General features: G+C 31.4%; 1 protein-coding gene across 15 annotated transcripts in view; it reads right to left on the bottom strand.

Moving 5' to 3' along the window:
- The window catches only part of LOC118205064 (DNA-directed RNA polymerase I subunit RPA2-like), a 233,168-nt gene that overhangs the window by 114,241 nt on the left and 102,251 nt on the right, over positions 1-16,676 (bottom strand). For 14 of the 15 annotated variants that reach the window (XM_085818432.1, XM_085818443.1, XM_085818441.1 and 11 more), the window contains 4 exons: positions 15,587-15,640; positions 8,871-8,988; positions 8,640-8,715; positions 8,324-8,557 (listed from right to left, as the gene is read on the bottom strand). In XM_085818432.1, the coding sequence (XP_085674558.1) occupies positions 8,324-8,557; positions 8,640-8,715; positions 8,871-8,988; positions 15,587-15,640 (482 nt within the window). The remainder of the gene's footprint in view (positions 1-8,323; positions 8,558-8,639; positions 8,716-8,870; positions 8,989-15,586; positions 15,641-16,676) is intronic. The other variant, XM_085818434.1, reaches the window with a different exon arrangement.

Below are 16,676 nucleotides of genomic sequence, written 5' to 3'. Positions count from 1 at the left end.
TCAAATTTATCTTGAGCTGATAACTTTGTTTCCTTAGATCTTTCTTCAGAATTCATGCGGTCATAATAAATACTTTTTTGTGTAATAAGAGTTAAGTTTTTACCAGAATAAAATTTTGGACTTTCTCTAAACATTTCTATCTAAGATTATGTGATAAATTATCAAATATGCAGCAAATATGTGCTGATCCTATAAATTTTCCGAGTTAAATGGCACTGGTCTATAATTCTTTTATCATCTAAAGCATCAGGTATTCTTCCTTTTTACATATATGGCAAACATTTGTACTTTTGTAATGCTCTTTGTCATAATCTAAAATGCCTCTAAAGTCTTTATATTTTTTCGTTTTTATTTCATCAATATTTTTTTCAATTTCTTGAACGTTATTTAGTAACATGGATACAAATTAATGAACTGCACCAGCTCCTTGGTGAATAACAAACAGGTGGTTTATAAAATTTATACACATATTTTAATGAAATAATTAAAACTAGAAGCTTCATGTTTTTGGTATTTCATTATGTAGGATTTTGTTAGATTTGGTTGACAAGTTCTATCTTTTTCAAAAGGGATTCAAAATCGGCATTAATAACAAATGGTACTATCACCGATCTTTTATGATTTTCAAATTTTATATATGAATCTTTTTCAGGCATTTCTAATTTTAAAGGACTACTGCATGCCCAATCAATTTCCTGTCTTTCCAAGTTTTCTTTCGAATAAAAATATCTTATAGAAATATTCAAACTGTCACATAGAAATATTTAGTGATTAATTATTTTACTTCTTATTAATCTAGTGATATTTCTAATCCAACAATAATGAGCACTTTGATCATCTTTCATACAAAACAAGTTTACATGTTTTTCTAATTTTTTATCAGTTTATTCTTAACAGATATAGTGATTCGTCAAAATAAATTGTTTAATTTTTCAATTTTTTTAATATTTCTAAGCCCTTTAAGATTTCATTTATTTTCCAGCTTAACATATTCTGATACTCTTTCTAGATAAACTTTTGTAGGATAAAGAGGTGATAAAAAGAATAAACCAACCGAGACATTTATTATCATTATTTTTCACATTTATGATTGCTTGTTTTCTTTTAATTACTTCCGGTAAATCAACATAAGATGATTCATAAATAAGATCATATTAGCTAATTCTCTGTACTTAATTTCTGTAAGTGTCCATCCAGATCCTTTTGCTATAAACTCATGAGTTTATCAATGAAGGCATCAAAATCACTTGACTGTAATATTTACTTCACTGGGTGTTTCAAATGAATGCCCTTTAAACTCATCTCCATTTTTTATACATACAAAGCAACCTAAATTTTATTTTTACTTTTTTATCTTTCACATCATATGAAATTTTTTCAATCACAATCTTTCTTTGACTTTCTAGGTACTCATGAGGAATTACATTGATGTTTTTATTTCTAATTTTCCATGTTTCTAACCTTGATTTAAAAGTGGTTTCAATTAGCTCAATTTCTTAATCAGTATGCTTGCTGTCTCTATAAATCAAACACTGCTGACGATAACTTCCATACAATTTTTTATGATATTTACCACTGATCATATTTGATTTGTGGTTTTCTAGGTTTCTTTGGTTCTGAAAACATCTTTATTTTCCTAAAAGGAAATATTTCCTTTTCTTTGAATCTGATCATTATATGATTAATCAAATCAGAATTTTTAAATAATTATCGATACTTTGTTTAGAATAATCATCAAACTGTTTTAGTTTTTTTTTTTTTATTATTTTTTCCCCAAAAGGAAATTGCATTTATTTTGAATTATATAATTACTCAAATCAACCTTTTTAAACTTTGAATAATTATGGATATTACTTTTTCTACAACAAGCAAGCAGTTGTTTCACTTTTTTTTTTAACTCCATTTATAGGTAATATCTTTAAGAAGATAACGTCTTTAGATGGTAATTATTTCTAAAATGTCTTTGTTCACATGTATATATATTCCGTCTCCCTCCTACATTCAGTTTCCAAGTATTTAATTACAGATTCACAATTCACAATTTTTACAATTGGGATGATAATATTTTACCTCTCTGATAAAATTAGTTTTTTTATTATTTATTATTTTATTTTTTACAAGTTTTACATTTCTTAGTCTCCATTTATTTGTATTATATTATATAAAGCCCCACCAAAAAATAATAAAGAAAATAATAATAATAGGATACAAAATGTAGAAAAAATAAGAAATGTATAAAAATAGAAGAATGATGTACATAAAAATATTAGAATAATTAAGGAAAGATATTCTAAATATTCAATTTTTAAATAGGGTTGAATAATTATATCTTTATCTGCTTTCAATTTCATATCCAAATAATCCCAAACTTCAATTTTTGCTAAAACAAAAGTTTTTTATGGAAATTTCATATATGTACGAAATGCAATATTATTTATCATTATTCTAATAGGTACAGCACCTTGTTCAATAGATTCTACAAATAATGAAATTTTAACATGCCCTTCTTTAAGAAATCTTAAATCTCCACTTTGAATTTTTTTAAAAGAAACTTTGTAGAAGAAAATTTATATCTTTATTTAAAAACTTTATATTGTGAAGATTTTTGTAAATCTACAATAATGCCAATATTTCTGAGGTTTAAAAGTAATAAAATAAAAGAAATCTAGTTGTACAAAATGGAACAGCCATTTCATTAAAGAATTATTTTTAGTGGCATCTTAGTCATTTACAGGATTTCTGCAAATGGAAAAAAATCTTATTTTCCATGTCTTAACTTCAGTTACCTGTTAATCGCATAGTGGAAGGAACATTTAAAAAAAATAAAAATAAATAAAAACTTCTTCATTATATCGTAGGATATTATCGTTCTTTTCAGTGATGACTTTTATTTTTTCTCCAAATATATCTTATTCACCTCATTTTTTGTTTCAATGGGATCTATAACCAATATAACTACAGTCAAAAGTCGTTAATCCGGACTCGTCAGGACTTCGGCGATTCCAGATTATAGATCATCAGTTTAAATCTGGTAAGATGGCATGTGGAAATTATAAAATTAAAAATATAAAACCGTAATTTATGAAATAAAGAACAATTATGATCCAAAGGGTATCAAAATTTACAAAAAAAAAAAAAAAAAAAAAAAAAAAAAGCTTAGTATTTATTTGTTTACTTTATTAAACATTTCTTTCAATGTAAGTTGTTTAAGTTGCTTCGTTTTTATGTGATAATACATTCTCTTTAATTCTATAAACAGACATAATTTCTTGTTCAATTACAAAGTTCCACTGTTCAAGTCCTATAATTGTTGCGTTGAGATACCGACTAATTTGTCAATCGAAATTTTTTCGTTTTCAATAACCTCTGTCACTTTCTTCGCTATCGGAAGTGAATTATATTGACGAGGAATTTGATTTAAATCATGTCAAAGACGGTGTACATCGAGATGAAATACTACATTTAGTAAGGAATTATAAGCCAAACAAAATAAAAACATCTGCCCTGAAGATAAGGATATTGCTGACAGATCAACTCGCGGCGTTAAAGATAAAGTTTAGACAAAGCATATGCCTTTATCCATTTTTTGCAGCAATTCCACTTTTTGTTTAATGGACTTCGAAACACACTTTCGCTTTGTAGATCCTTTACATATTAGTAAATATATATCAGAAATTCTATTTGACATAATCGAAAGTTCAAGCTTACTTTTATAAAATTGCTCTAACAGTCTGCAAAAAATAATAAGCTGAATCCAATTCGAAGATTAAGGAACAACGCAATCTGCAACATTAACTGAATTAGGTAATTTTAGCTTAGCTTATACCGTCCGTTATACATTAAATACGCATTCGTAAACGTATTTTGCGCATGCGCACACGCATATTCGCAGAAAGTTTGTAGCTTTGAGGTCCGGATTATAGATCATTCCGGATTATGGGTGTCCGAATTAACGACTTTTGACTGTATTTAAGTTTCCATTCTTCTGACTTTTGTATTTATAACAGCTTTAATTCTTAAGCAATTGCCATCTATTTTTTTCAAAACAAACTCTTTATTTGTAATGCCATTTTCATTTTTCAGATTTTCACCACTGATTAAAATTCTATTTTCCATATCATAATTTCCTTCACTCATCAGTTTTAAATGTCGTTTTCCTTTGTTTCTTTTACTAAAGCGATAATGTGCTGTCATTTATTAAGGAATATAAAGTTTTCAGTTTACCAAATAAGGTATCATAAAAATATTAAGATAAAAAGATTAGAAACCATATTAATTTTACAGATTCTTCTCTTGAAAAAATGATGTAAAATCTAAAAGAGTCATCTGAAGCATTTCTTATTTCATTGTGAAATAATTAAGCTATTTAAATAGTCTTCATATCATGAGAAATTGAAATGAAACATAGGATATAGGCATCCAAACATTTTTTTACCTTATCAGATATCTTGTTTCATGTTGACATTATGCTTGCTTCTAAAAGAGCAGAATAGAACTAATTATATTTCTCATTATTAAAATCGATTTTATATGGTTCATTTAGAATAGTTAAACTATTGTTCACTGTTAACTAACAAGAAATCATCTAAGTTTTCAAATGTCATATTGTTCATTTTATGTTACTTTCTCTTTTAACATACTGTGAAATCATATAAGACACTTAACACTTCGTCTGAGGATGATTTGATTTTGCACATGTCATCCCTGGTTTTCAATGGGTTTGATCTTTAAGTTGTAAATTCATAGCAGTTTTTTTCAAAACATTTATTTGATTTTTTCCTAAGATAGTAAAGTGGAACCATCAAACTCATTTCTTCTACAGCAACTTTGCAATCATTATCAGTTGTGTGTAACATCTTCATATCTTTATTCCTTTCAAATTTCATTTTAAGTTCAAACTTTAATAACTCTTCTGTATTTGTCAAAACTGACAGTTAAACATATGTTTCAGATATGCATTTACAGAATGACAGTATTTCGAAGGTTCAAAGCTGAAACATTTCCTTGGAATGAAGATCAGCAAGAAGCATTCAGTACTTTAAAAAACCATTTAACTAATGAACCAGTACTAGCGTTATATAACCCAGAAGCAGAAACTGAAGTGCACACAGATGCAAGCAGCATAGAGCTGGCAGGAATGTTGTTGCAAAAAGGTGAAGATAAAATGTGGCATTTATTTAGTTTATTGCGTAAATAAAGGAACAAGAGTTACAGAAAATAATTATCTTTCAAACAAATTAGAATTAATGGCTATAGTTTGGACTTTGACACGATTTCAACAATTTTTGATTGGTATTCGATTTACGATAATTACAGACTGTCAAGCTTTAGTTTATTTAAATAAAATAAAAAATAAAAAAAAAAAAAAAAAAAAAAAAACTTCAAATCCTCAGATAGCAAGATGGAGTAATCTGATCCAGGAATACAATCTTGAAATAAAGTACGGATAAGGTAAATGATGAGTCGCATGGATGCACTGAGCCGATTGCTAGTTGATCAGCCAGAAGAAACTTTAGACTCTCTAATTGAGAACAACTTGGAAGTTTGTTTAACACTAACGATTGATGAACAAATTTTTACGATTCAGCATTCAGATCCAGAATTATGCAAATTAATCAAAATTTTAAAGAAAAAGATAAATGATAAAACGTTTGGAGAGAAATATGTAACTGAAAATTACGTCTTGAAGAAGAATAAATTGTTTCGTAAAGTAAAAGTTTGGGAAAAGGAGAAATTATTATATGTCATACCTAAGTTGATGAAAAAAGGTATTGTAGTAAAATTTCACAATCTTTTGGGACATTTTTCAGCAGATACAACTACTGCCAAAATCAAGGAGTCATACTAGTTTAAAGGATGTAGGGTTTATATTTATTTTAACTAACATTTATTTGAAGTTTAAACTACCTTTCCTGTCAAGCCTTACTTTCCCCTGGAACTGCCAATGCCAGAGTATGTAAATTTTTAGTAGAACGCGCAAGGATTCAAATTATCAGCGGAAGTATTCTGAGTTAAATAGAAAGGAAACGAGTTCGAAGTGTGCTTTTCTTACTTTACGAGCGCGGAGGTAGTTAGTCAGAAATTGAAAAACCACGCGTTTCAGCCTGTGTGCTTGCCTAGGCAAATTGTTAATCTTTCAACGTAATCTTCAGAGTTTGCTGAATTATCAGCGGTACTTTAGAACGCGGTGAGGTTAGTTACGTTTAGAGAGCCTCATAGTTAGTGACTTGTTAGTATCTCTTTTAGTTTCTTATTTTTATTTTACCGCCGGGTCATCGTAGTTTGTGAGCATCAAGAGCATGCATTTGTAATTTCTAAAGTTGAATAAAAAGGGACTTAAACCCTTCTCAAGACTCTGTCTAATTCTCAGTTTCAGCAGTCACCACTTTGTTGCGTGCAGGTTGGAGGCGCGCAACTCTACAAGGAATGAAACAATATGTTATGTGTCACATTTCGATGTGTTTCGAATGCCTAGTAAATAAAGTGCCTAGTGGTAAGAAACAAGGAGTACTGCATCCAATTAGACCAGGTAGAAGACCTTTTGCAATCATACATGCAAATCATTTAGGACCATTCGTAAAAAGTTCAAGAGGAAATATACAATTATTTGTAATAATGGATAATTTTACAAGATTTACACGCTTATATTCTATGAAAAGTACTGCAACCAAGTATGTGTTAGTTGCATTGAAGAGTTCTGTAGATGATTTTGAGTTACCAGAAAAAATTATTAGCAACAGAGGAAGATGTTTCTCAGCGAAGGAATTTCGAGAGTACTGTGAAAATAATGGAACCAGTCATACGCTCAATTCAATTCAACATCCAAGTGGTTGAGAATTGTGGAAAGAGCAAATCAAACAATTTTCGCTACAATTCAAACGAGTATGGAAAATCCGAATCAGAGGGACTGGGACAAAAAGATTAAAGAATGTGAAAAAAATTTAAACAATATGATAAATAAGACTACAAATAAAACTCCTTTTGAAATGTTTCACGGTTATTCACCAAAATTCAACAACAGATTGATGAGGATAATTACAGACGAAGATGTAAATGAATGGGAGAATCCAGTAATCTTACAGAAAGAAGCTAGAAAGAGAACTGAAGATATACAGATGAAAATTAACGTAAATTATGACATGACGAAAAGCAATTCTTTAAAGTTCGAACAAGGAGAAATAGTAGTTATGAGAAGAGTACCTAAATCAACCAAAATATTAAGGACCTTTGGTAGTTACAGAAGTTTTACCAAGTGATGCCTATAGAGTGACTCTAAGTCAGGATGCCCGAACGTAAACGCAATGCACTTATTTAATTTTTAAATATATTTTCTCGAGTGGCAACGAGAGAGTATTTTTGATGGAAGCCAATTTGAAGGGTAATATTTATGAAGGCAACGAGAGAGTATTTTTGATGGAAGCCAATTTGAAGGGTAATATTTATGAAGTGCGGATAGTAATTATGTATTTTTATTTGCACTGTCTCAGTGATATGTAAGTAATGCATGAATAAACATTTATTTGCATAAGTGAAGAATGTATCTTAAAAGGTAACTAACACAATTTATATCATCAATCTATGAAACCTGTAGAAGCATCTCTTACAGGTAAAGAAGTTATAGTTTATGAGTTGAGAGAAATTAAAAAGCCAATATTAAAAATTGGTGACACCGTAAGAATTTCTAAATTTAAATGCATTTTCACAAGAAGATACTGTAAGTCCTTTACAGAAGAGATCTTTATTATTTGTGAAGTTTCAAACATGAATCCTCCTATTAATTTAGAAGTCAAACAACAAAATTGCCATTTTAACTGCATCGATTTCTTTTTCCAAGTCCATAAGTTTTTCCGTATAATAATCCAAGTTTTCATTATCTGATTGAGATTGCGGGTGAAGCCCAACACAACTCTCCGTAGTAGTAGGTGTCTCAGGTGGAACGCTAACGTCCATCTGTGCAATATCTTTGGCAGTAGAACTTGTCTCCATTGGAGCGCTCATGATGCGCACCTTTACATACGAGTATCAAGGACCGAATCCACATATCCTGAAGTGAATGAAAATGAAACTGATATTTAATGCAAGGCTTTCATGGATTTTACTTGAAAACTTCGTTATTTTTATCACATTTTTACTTTTAAAATTAAATCTTCTGTTCTGTTTGTTTGGATGCATATTTTTAAATCTATCTATCTTGGAAGAATGGCACTCAATTCAATATTCCAGTTTCCCAGCCTAATTTCTCTGTTGATTTCCATCTACTTACATAAGCAAGTCTACTACATAGAAATAAGCTATTCAGTGCCAAGCAAGCTAATATACTTACCCCAAGACTCAGGATAAAATTTTCGCATTTCTGCAGAATAATGCTCCATCGAAAATTTATAGAGTCCTGTAAACTGAGCAATGGTGTCAAATATATTCCTCCGTTTCACTTGCACAGTATAACCTGTATCACTCATAAGACCCCAATTTCGTCCTGGGAAATTGCCTGTAGCAATCATTGAAGAAACCATTGGAGTTAAAGATGAGGCCAAAGATGTACATGTGTTTAAAAGATCTGCACGAAATTTTAATAAAAAAAGAAAATTAAAACAAGGTGTACAGAATTACAAATAAAAATTGATGGTAAAGTAACTAACCTCTTCCAAAACTATACTTCTGGATACGACGAGTAAGATTATTTTTTACAGAATGCAAGAACATTGTGATACCTTCCTACAGAATTAATATTTAAAATCAGTTATATCACACAACAATACTCTTAGATTAATTCTGATTTAGATCAGAATTAATCTAAGAGTATCTTAAAACTTATCACATATCTTAAAACTTTAAAACAGTTAAATGTGCATTTAAGCCAAAAAACATACTTTGATAGGTATCATGTATATCTGACAAGGAGATAACATTTCTTGAAACACTGGATTATCGATATCTTCTCCTTCACATTTAGTGTGCACTATATGAAATAGTTTTGATACTGCAAAACTAAAACAAAACAGAGATTTTAATCTGAAAAAAGAATTTTTAAGAATAATTTTAAAAACTTTTCACAGTCCATAAAGATATTTTTGTTTAAGTTTTTAATGGATTTTAAATTTGTTTATTGATCTGGGAATCTCATTATTAATTTAGAAGTGAAAACTCAACAAGACAGAGTGGAAGTCAGCTTGAAAGTAAAATAATTTATAAAGAATTTTTTAACCGTTTGAGTCCAGCGAAGCGCTATCGTGCTTCCCTTGTCGCATGCCAAAAATACGGCACACCACGATAGCGTTTCTCTTGTTTTGTATCGAGAATGCGAAGACGCTGCTGTTGGTTAGTATACTTTACGCAATTATTGATAGCAGTAGCAGTTGTTTTATAGGAACTGGAAACTGTTTTCATTTTTTTATTAAGTGTTATACTGATAATTACGAAATAACCCAAGTCAAGTTCTGATTCATTTGAAAGTGACTATGTTATGAGAAGTGATAATGAAGAGTATAGTAATGACCTTGTAAGTGATAGTGGAAGTGACATCATCATTCGTTCTAAGAGATTACGAGTTATTAGCGATAGCAGTGATGATGATGAAGTAACTGCAAGTACCTCCGATGAAGATATTATGAGTTTTACCCGTGGATACAATTTTTTCAAACGAATCGAATACTTTTTCTAAAGTACCTGGACCAAAGCATGCCCCTCCTCCTGATGTGAAACCAATTGAATATTTCAATAATTTTTTTCAATTTTCAATAATTTTTTTTTTCAAGTATACTAACCAACAGCAGCGTCTTTGCATTCTCGATACAAAACAAGAGAAGCGCTATCATGCTGTGCCGTATTTTTGGCATACGACAAGTGAAGCGTGCGCCGGACTCAAACGGTTAAATAAATGATTGGCTTGCAGCTATTTGTAATCTTTCTTCTTATAAATTACCTTTAGAAAATCTTTGGCATAAAAAAAGGGTACTGTAAATACGACATTCCTAACTCAGCCCTACCTTCCATTTATTGTACTGGCTAAGATCTGTACTCTGATGAAAGGAAAATGAAAATCGTCCTTTCATAATCTAGATTTACACTACATAAGAGTTTTAGCCTATAGTTCAAGTAAGGCCGAAATCCGCTCACATTTTAAAATTAAATTCAGTTAGGGTGCCGTAGCAACACGCCCGTAGGCGAAATTGAAGAGGTGGCAAGGCATATGGGGAAGAAATTCATAATAGTTTAATTAATTCCCATTACAACATCAGTAAATGATCGTAAAAATTATACGTACGTGTTGGAGCAGTTTAGCAAACCGAGGAACTTCGTCGACTGAAAATGAGCATGCATACGTGAGAGTAGCTAAGGTACATGTGATTGAGTCACAATCTGAATGGTCGATCATACAAAAGTAGTAATTCCATTTTTAATTAATTCAAAAGAGTCCATAATCCCTTGAAAGCAATTAATTATGTGAAAGAGTCACTAATGGGAAGTATTTCTTGAGTTAAAACACTGTATAAAGTTGAAAATACTTTATAAAATTAGTTAATCTTCAGAACTTTTAGAAGTGGGCGTGAGGTTACGTGAGCCAATTGCAGAGACACATTTTTAAGCAGAGTCATACACTGAATTTGAGAACACAGTTTTAAGAAAATAATGCAAAGTCCATAATCGGCTAAAAGTCTTTAAGTTCACAATAGTCCAAAGCTTTGCCAAGAGCAATAAGATGATAAATATATGAAAACAAAGTTGAAACTTGGTAAGATGAATAAATGCGATTAAATGCGGAAAATTTGCAAGAAATTTGAAGAAATATTTACATAGTACTTACCATATTTACATATTCACCACTTTGAGTTATGGTGAATAGATCGCGGTCGTTTAGCCATATTTTCCTCTGCTGGGTCATAGTTCGCTAAATTTTTGATAGCATTGTGCAGCGAATTAATGACGTTGTTGAAAAATTTGTGTGAGAAAATTAAGATTTGTTCTTGAATTTCAGGGATCTTCAATTCCTGATAAATTTGCATGTTTCTGATAAAACCATCTTGCGTTTGTCATAGAACGAAGTATTTTGTTTTGCATGACACTTAATTTCTTCCTGTGAATGTTGCAGGCACAACGTAGATAAGTATTGGGTGAATTCATGTCAAGTACAGAGTCCGTTTAGTCTGTAGATTTAATTTACATTTTCTTCCGAGGGCTGGATACAAAGCCATAAAAGCGGCGTTAGCTTTATTAGTCACATAGTTAATGTGCTCTACAAAGGTAAGCTGTGAGTCAATGAAAACTCCTAGACATTTGTAGGAACTTGCGGTGGGAATGAGAACATTATCTATTTAATGTCAACATTGACAGGGAAGTATTTTCTGTATCTTCTGTACAGTACAATGCAGCATTTTTCCGGATTAAGGTTAATTTTCCATCTTTTGCATCATATTTCGATGATTTGAACTTGATTTTTAAGCTTATCTATTGCATGTTGAGGGTTCACTGAATTAGATAAGATAACCATGTAATCGGCATATTTCAAAATTTTTGCATTCAGGGGTAAAGGCATATCACTTGTATACAGATTAAAATTTGCCAGACAGATAACCGAGCCTTGAGGAAGGCCTCTAAATATATTTTTCTTATTTGAAAGGGCATCTCCGCATCTGACTTGAAATGTACGATCTTCTAAATAGGCCATAAGTTTAAGGAAGCTGTCGGGAGGCTTGAGTTTAGATAATTTATAAATGAGACCAGCATGCCACATTCGATTGAAGACTTTTTCGAAATCGAGGTAGCATGCCGCGATTCCATTCATCTTTTGAAATTCTAAGGCGATGAACTCGATAATTTGATGTGTAGTAGAGAGGGCTTTTTTAAAATCGAACTGTTGGTCATCAGTATCTTTTAATTGATCAGTGAAAGTGCTGAGTCTTGCTGGTATGATGCATTCAAAAACTTTACTAATAGCAGGAAGCAAACTAATAGGGTGATAACTTGTAACATTATGAGGATTTTTTTCAGGCTTTAAGAGCAAAATGACAATGGAGTGTTTCCAGTTTCTTGGGAAATAAGAGAGTCTAATGCATGCATTAAAAATATTGCAGAGAAGAACAATACAGTTCTTGGGGAGGGCTAGCAGGGATTCGTTATTAATTTTATCATGACCTTGGGCTTTCTTTTTCTTAAGTTTCTTTATAATTTCACACACTTCTCTGGGGGAGGTAAAATTAACAAAATCTCTGTTTCTTCTTAGTCTGACTTTTCAATCTCATTATTAATTGTGCAATCGAAAGGGCTGTCTTCTGAGTGTGGTTCGAAAATTTCTTGTAAACTATTCGCCATTACTTCTGCAATTTCTTGTTCTGAATTATGAGTATGCTACCTGTTCATAATAGGGTGAAGTTGGTTAGAGCATTTCGATCTGATAGAGCTTGCAATTTTCCAAATAGTGTTGGGTTGTAGGTCAATATTTTCAAGGAGTGTCCCATTTATTAGAGCGATAAGTAATAATTTCTTTGGAGATCTTTCTCGTTAAGTAGTTAACATGGTTCTTGTCCTTTGGATCTCTGGTCATTTGCCAATTTTTCCTACATCTATTTCTTTCTTGGATTAAATTTAGAATACTTTTAGGAAGATATTGATTATTAACATTCTTCTGGACATAGGAAGCCGTAGCCATAGCTTTTTGAATTTTTACATTAAATTTTTGGGTTTCTTGCTCAATTTCTTCAGGGTGGCACATGATAACTCTGCTCGACACATTGAGAAGTTCATTTTTATAGATATTCCAGTTAACTTTAATTTTTGGTCGCATGAGGGGTGGGTAAAACCCGTAAAAATCAAATTTAATAGGCAGGTGGTCTGAAGAAAGTTCTTCTGTCACTTCAAGGTAAGGGGTAGAATAAATATTGTTGAGAATTAAAATGTCAAGGGTGTCATCTCTCCCGTCATATTGATAACTTGTAGGGACTTCAGGGGCGATGATTCTTATATTACTGCTGAGTGCATACTTATTGAGAGTAATTCCATTACGGTTACTAAGATTAGAATTCCAATTAGTATTCTTGGAATTCAGATCCCCGGCAATAATGGTCGGAAAATTAAAATTTGTGAGATTGCCCAGATTAATGTTGGTTAAATTATTTTGAAGTGGGTTATAAACCGAGATAAAAGAGAAAAGATAGTTAAAACCAGTATAAATTAAAGCAGCGGTGTTTTTCACTCTTACTGTGCTTGTGATGTTGAATTTGGTAAATTTTATGTGATTTTTGATCAGAATAGTCGTGCCGCCTCCGCTGTTGCGATCTGTCCTCAGAACATTATATCCTTGGATTTTGAATTTTAAATTACGAAAGAGGTGGGTTTCATTAATTAGCATAACTTCAATGTTGTGCTTCTTCAGATAATTTGTGAGTTCATGCTTCTGCCTATTAACTCCATTCACATTAAAAAAGGAGACTTTGAGAAAACTGTTAGTGTTTGCTATCAAGTCAGGATTATAATTATTGGCTCTAGAATTCATAGTTTTGGTTCATAAAATAATCGATCGCTGACATCCCGATCTCAAATGTTTCCATTAAAGTCTTAGCAGACTTAAATTTTGTGAAAAATGCTTTGGGCTGCATTAATTGCATTTTTACCCATTCGAAAAAGCTGGGTGTATCTTCATTGGTGGAACTGTCAGTATGCCACGCTGTGGGAGGGTTTGGGATATTCTGCGGGTTGCGCATAGGCAAACTCAGAAATTCTTCGTTTTGCAAATTGAATTCCGGATTTGAGGCCTTTTTCTTTCTTTCTTGTTAGGCTTTTTGTTCAGCAGTTTTTTTCCCTAATATTATCAGGGTTTTTACTACACCCTCTGTAAGAAGAAACGTGACTTAGACACAAAGTACACAGACTGGTGGGTCGGTTTCTTTTTTGGACTTGCACAGATAAGTTTCATGCATCTGACTGCATTTCAGACATCTTGGGGTGTAATGACACAGGTCCCGTGTATGCCCATACCTCTGGCATTTATGACATTGAACGGAACCTGGCCGTCATCTATATTTTGTAATTAGGATATTTAGTCCTCTAAGTTTTTTAATAGCGAAAATCTTTTTACCGTCTATGTTCCGTTTCACGTTGACCAGAAAAACTGGTAATTTGACTATTTCTCCACTTCTGACAGCAGTAATTTGTCTTATTTTCTCTACAGGAATTCCCATGTCTTTAATTTCTTTTTGAAGGGTTTCAATATCAGTGGTGGCAGGAAGTTTTTTAATCACTGCCTTAATGGGATTTTTTTCGAGTTCATTTGAAAGGTATGGATAGGGTATTTCTTTTTTCTGTAAATAAGCAGTAATAGCACTATAGCGGTAGGAGTCGAAGACTCTGATAGTTAGTCTCCCTCCCTTTAGATCTCCTGTGTAATTTTTAATGCCTAATAAGTCTTCCAATTCGTCCTTCATTATATCCCAATTTCCACTGAAATCGGCTAACACTATGGGCGGTATATGCCCGGCAGTCTTTTTTGGTGTTTCGAATGGGGTTTCGTTTTGATTGCCTTCATCCATATTAACTTCATTTTTGAGAGGCTCGAAAGTGGGGCTGGGTATTCAATTTCAGTTTGAGAATTATTTCTTTTGTGGGTTTTTCTAGGCGAGGTAAATCCCTCATTATCGATGATTTTCTTTTTTCGGCTTTTTCCGCTAGATGTGCGTTTAAAGTTTTTAACTTTGTTTTTTTCCTTAGTGGGTTTATTTGGTTTTAAGAATTGATTTTTATCATAATCTGATTGTGAACTGCTAGCTTGTTCATTCATTGACTTATCCTAATTGATTTTACGTTTATTCATTTCTAAGTTAAACAGTTCCATTTGTTTTAACAATTCCAAATACGCTGGGTCATTTTCAGGGGTTTTTGCTTGGCACAAATTTTCAATTTCATGTTGTAAACCTATAAATCTAATGCTTAAGTTAGAATCGTGATGCTCACGTATATTCTTATCGAAAGCTGCAATTTCATCCTCCATGCTCCCTACAGGCTGCTAACCTAACCGTTGGCTCAGTAATGCATGCCGCAAGATGAACAAAAGAAAAGAGCTTACTAATCTTCACACAAATAAAATATCCAGGTATCTTCTCGAGAATCCCCAAGACACTACCAAGACAGGAAATATTTGGCCTCGTCTCTACGAGCTCAGCGGTCGAATGATGATAATGATCTGTACTCTGATATCCGCAGTTCTGGAGGATATACAACCCAAGTTCCTCACTTATCATCCTATGAGCAGTTGGGTGACAGACCAATAGTTTTCTGATACCAGTTTGTACATTACCGCCTATGCTTAGTGAGCTGAGAAATTTTGCCTCTACTAGATTGGATAGGGGTTTGTAAGGCTTTGGAGTAGCATTTGTTTTCTTAGGGGAACAATTTTGATGAAACTACTCATTCTGCCTAATATGGTGCAAAGCCTAAAGGGTTGTTCCCTCAGCTTCTTTAATAGCAAGAATAATTTAACTGATTGATATTTAATTTGGCAACATGTTACAGAAAACAAAATACTTACATACAAAAAACATTAGCATTGATATGTAATAAATATGAAATACACCAGCATATATTTAAAATTACTTACCACAGAAAGTTAAACTTTTCTTCATTAGTTTCTAGATGTATCAAAAGGCATTTTCTAAATTCATAGAAAGGTATATAAAAGATTAAAACAATTTATACATGTAATATCAATAACCAAGAAAAACACAAACAGAGACATTAATATTTATAAGAAAACTGAAATGTTCATCATCAACAGCTGATACTTCAATGTAACTAATGTTTAAAATTAGGCAATTAAAGCAATCTCAGTTTGGGACAAATTTAGAGTAACACTATATTGATTTCAAGGGTGATCAAATACAAACCCTCATCTACAGAAGGAAAAAAAAAAATATCTCAATTGGGAATTTTCATTAAAATGGTACTCAGAAATTAACTTTCATTAATTTTTATTGCAGCTTCTATATCAACACCATTTAAAAAACATTGATAACGTGTAATCAAACACATGAAATACAACAAAACTCTGTCAGCTGATGATAATTTCAAATGGATGATTCTTAAGAAGTACATTACAACCTTTAATATTCTACTAAGATATTTGATAATGAAATATATTGGGAGAAATTTTTTATAAACACAAAAACATCATTTTACACTAAATAACTTAGTTTTGGAAGCTGTATAAAATGCATCTATTACATAGAAATTTTATAGGTATTTCAGAAAATATGCAACGTATTGGAGATTTAGCAATTTTCAGGAAGAAATTTTTAATTTTCACTTATAATGTAAGTTGCTCATGCAAATAAGTTTTATTACTTTCGAATCATAATCATATAAAACATTCATTGAACTACAAACATTTGTTTTCATTTTTAATTAACTCAAATAATATTAGCAATTTCACACTTTTAGTGAATTCAAAATTTTCCTACATATATAATTTTTTTTTTAAATTTAAAAATGCTGAAACATGGATATTTGCATCATTAAAAATTTTCTTTAATGAAAATATATGTCTGTAACCAACAGTTGCAAAAATAAAAGCTGGGTAAACACTTTTGAGGACAAGATGTATACTTAATGAAGAAAAGACAATTACATAAAAGAAAAAAAAAATCATTCTTTTCTAAATATTTTAAATGATTCGTGAAGAAAAGGAAATT

This window comes from Stegodyphus dumicola, chromosome 6 (assembly GCF_044657685.1).
Source record: "Stegodyphus dumicola isolate Sdum_Otavi_A_Nest chromosome 6, ASM4465768v1".
Taxonomy (NCBI): Eukaryota; Metazoa; Arthropoda; class Arachnida; order Araneae; family Eresidae; genus Stegodyphus; species Stegodyphus dumicola.
Note: the sequence above shows the minus strand (reverse complement) of the source record. Positions and strands in the feature narration are given on the sequence as shown.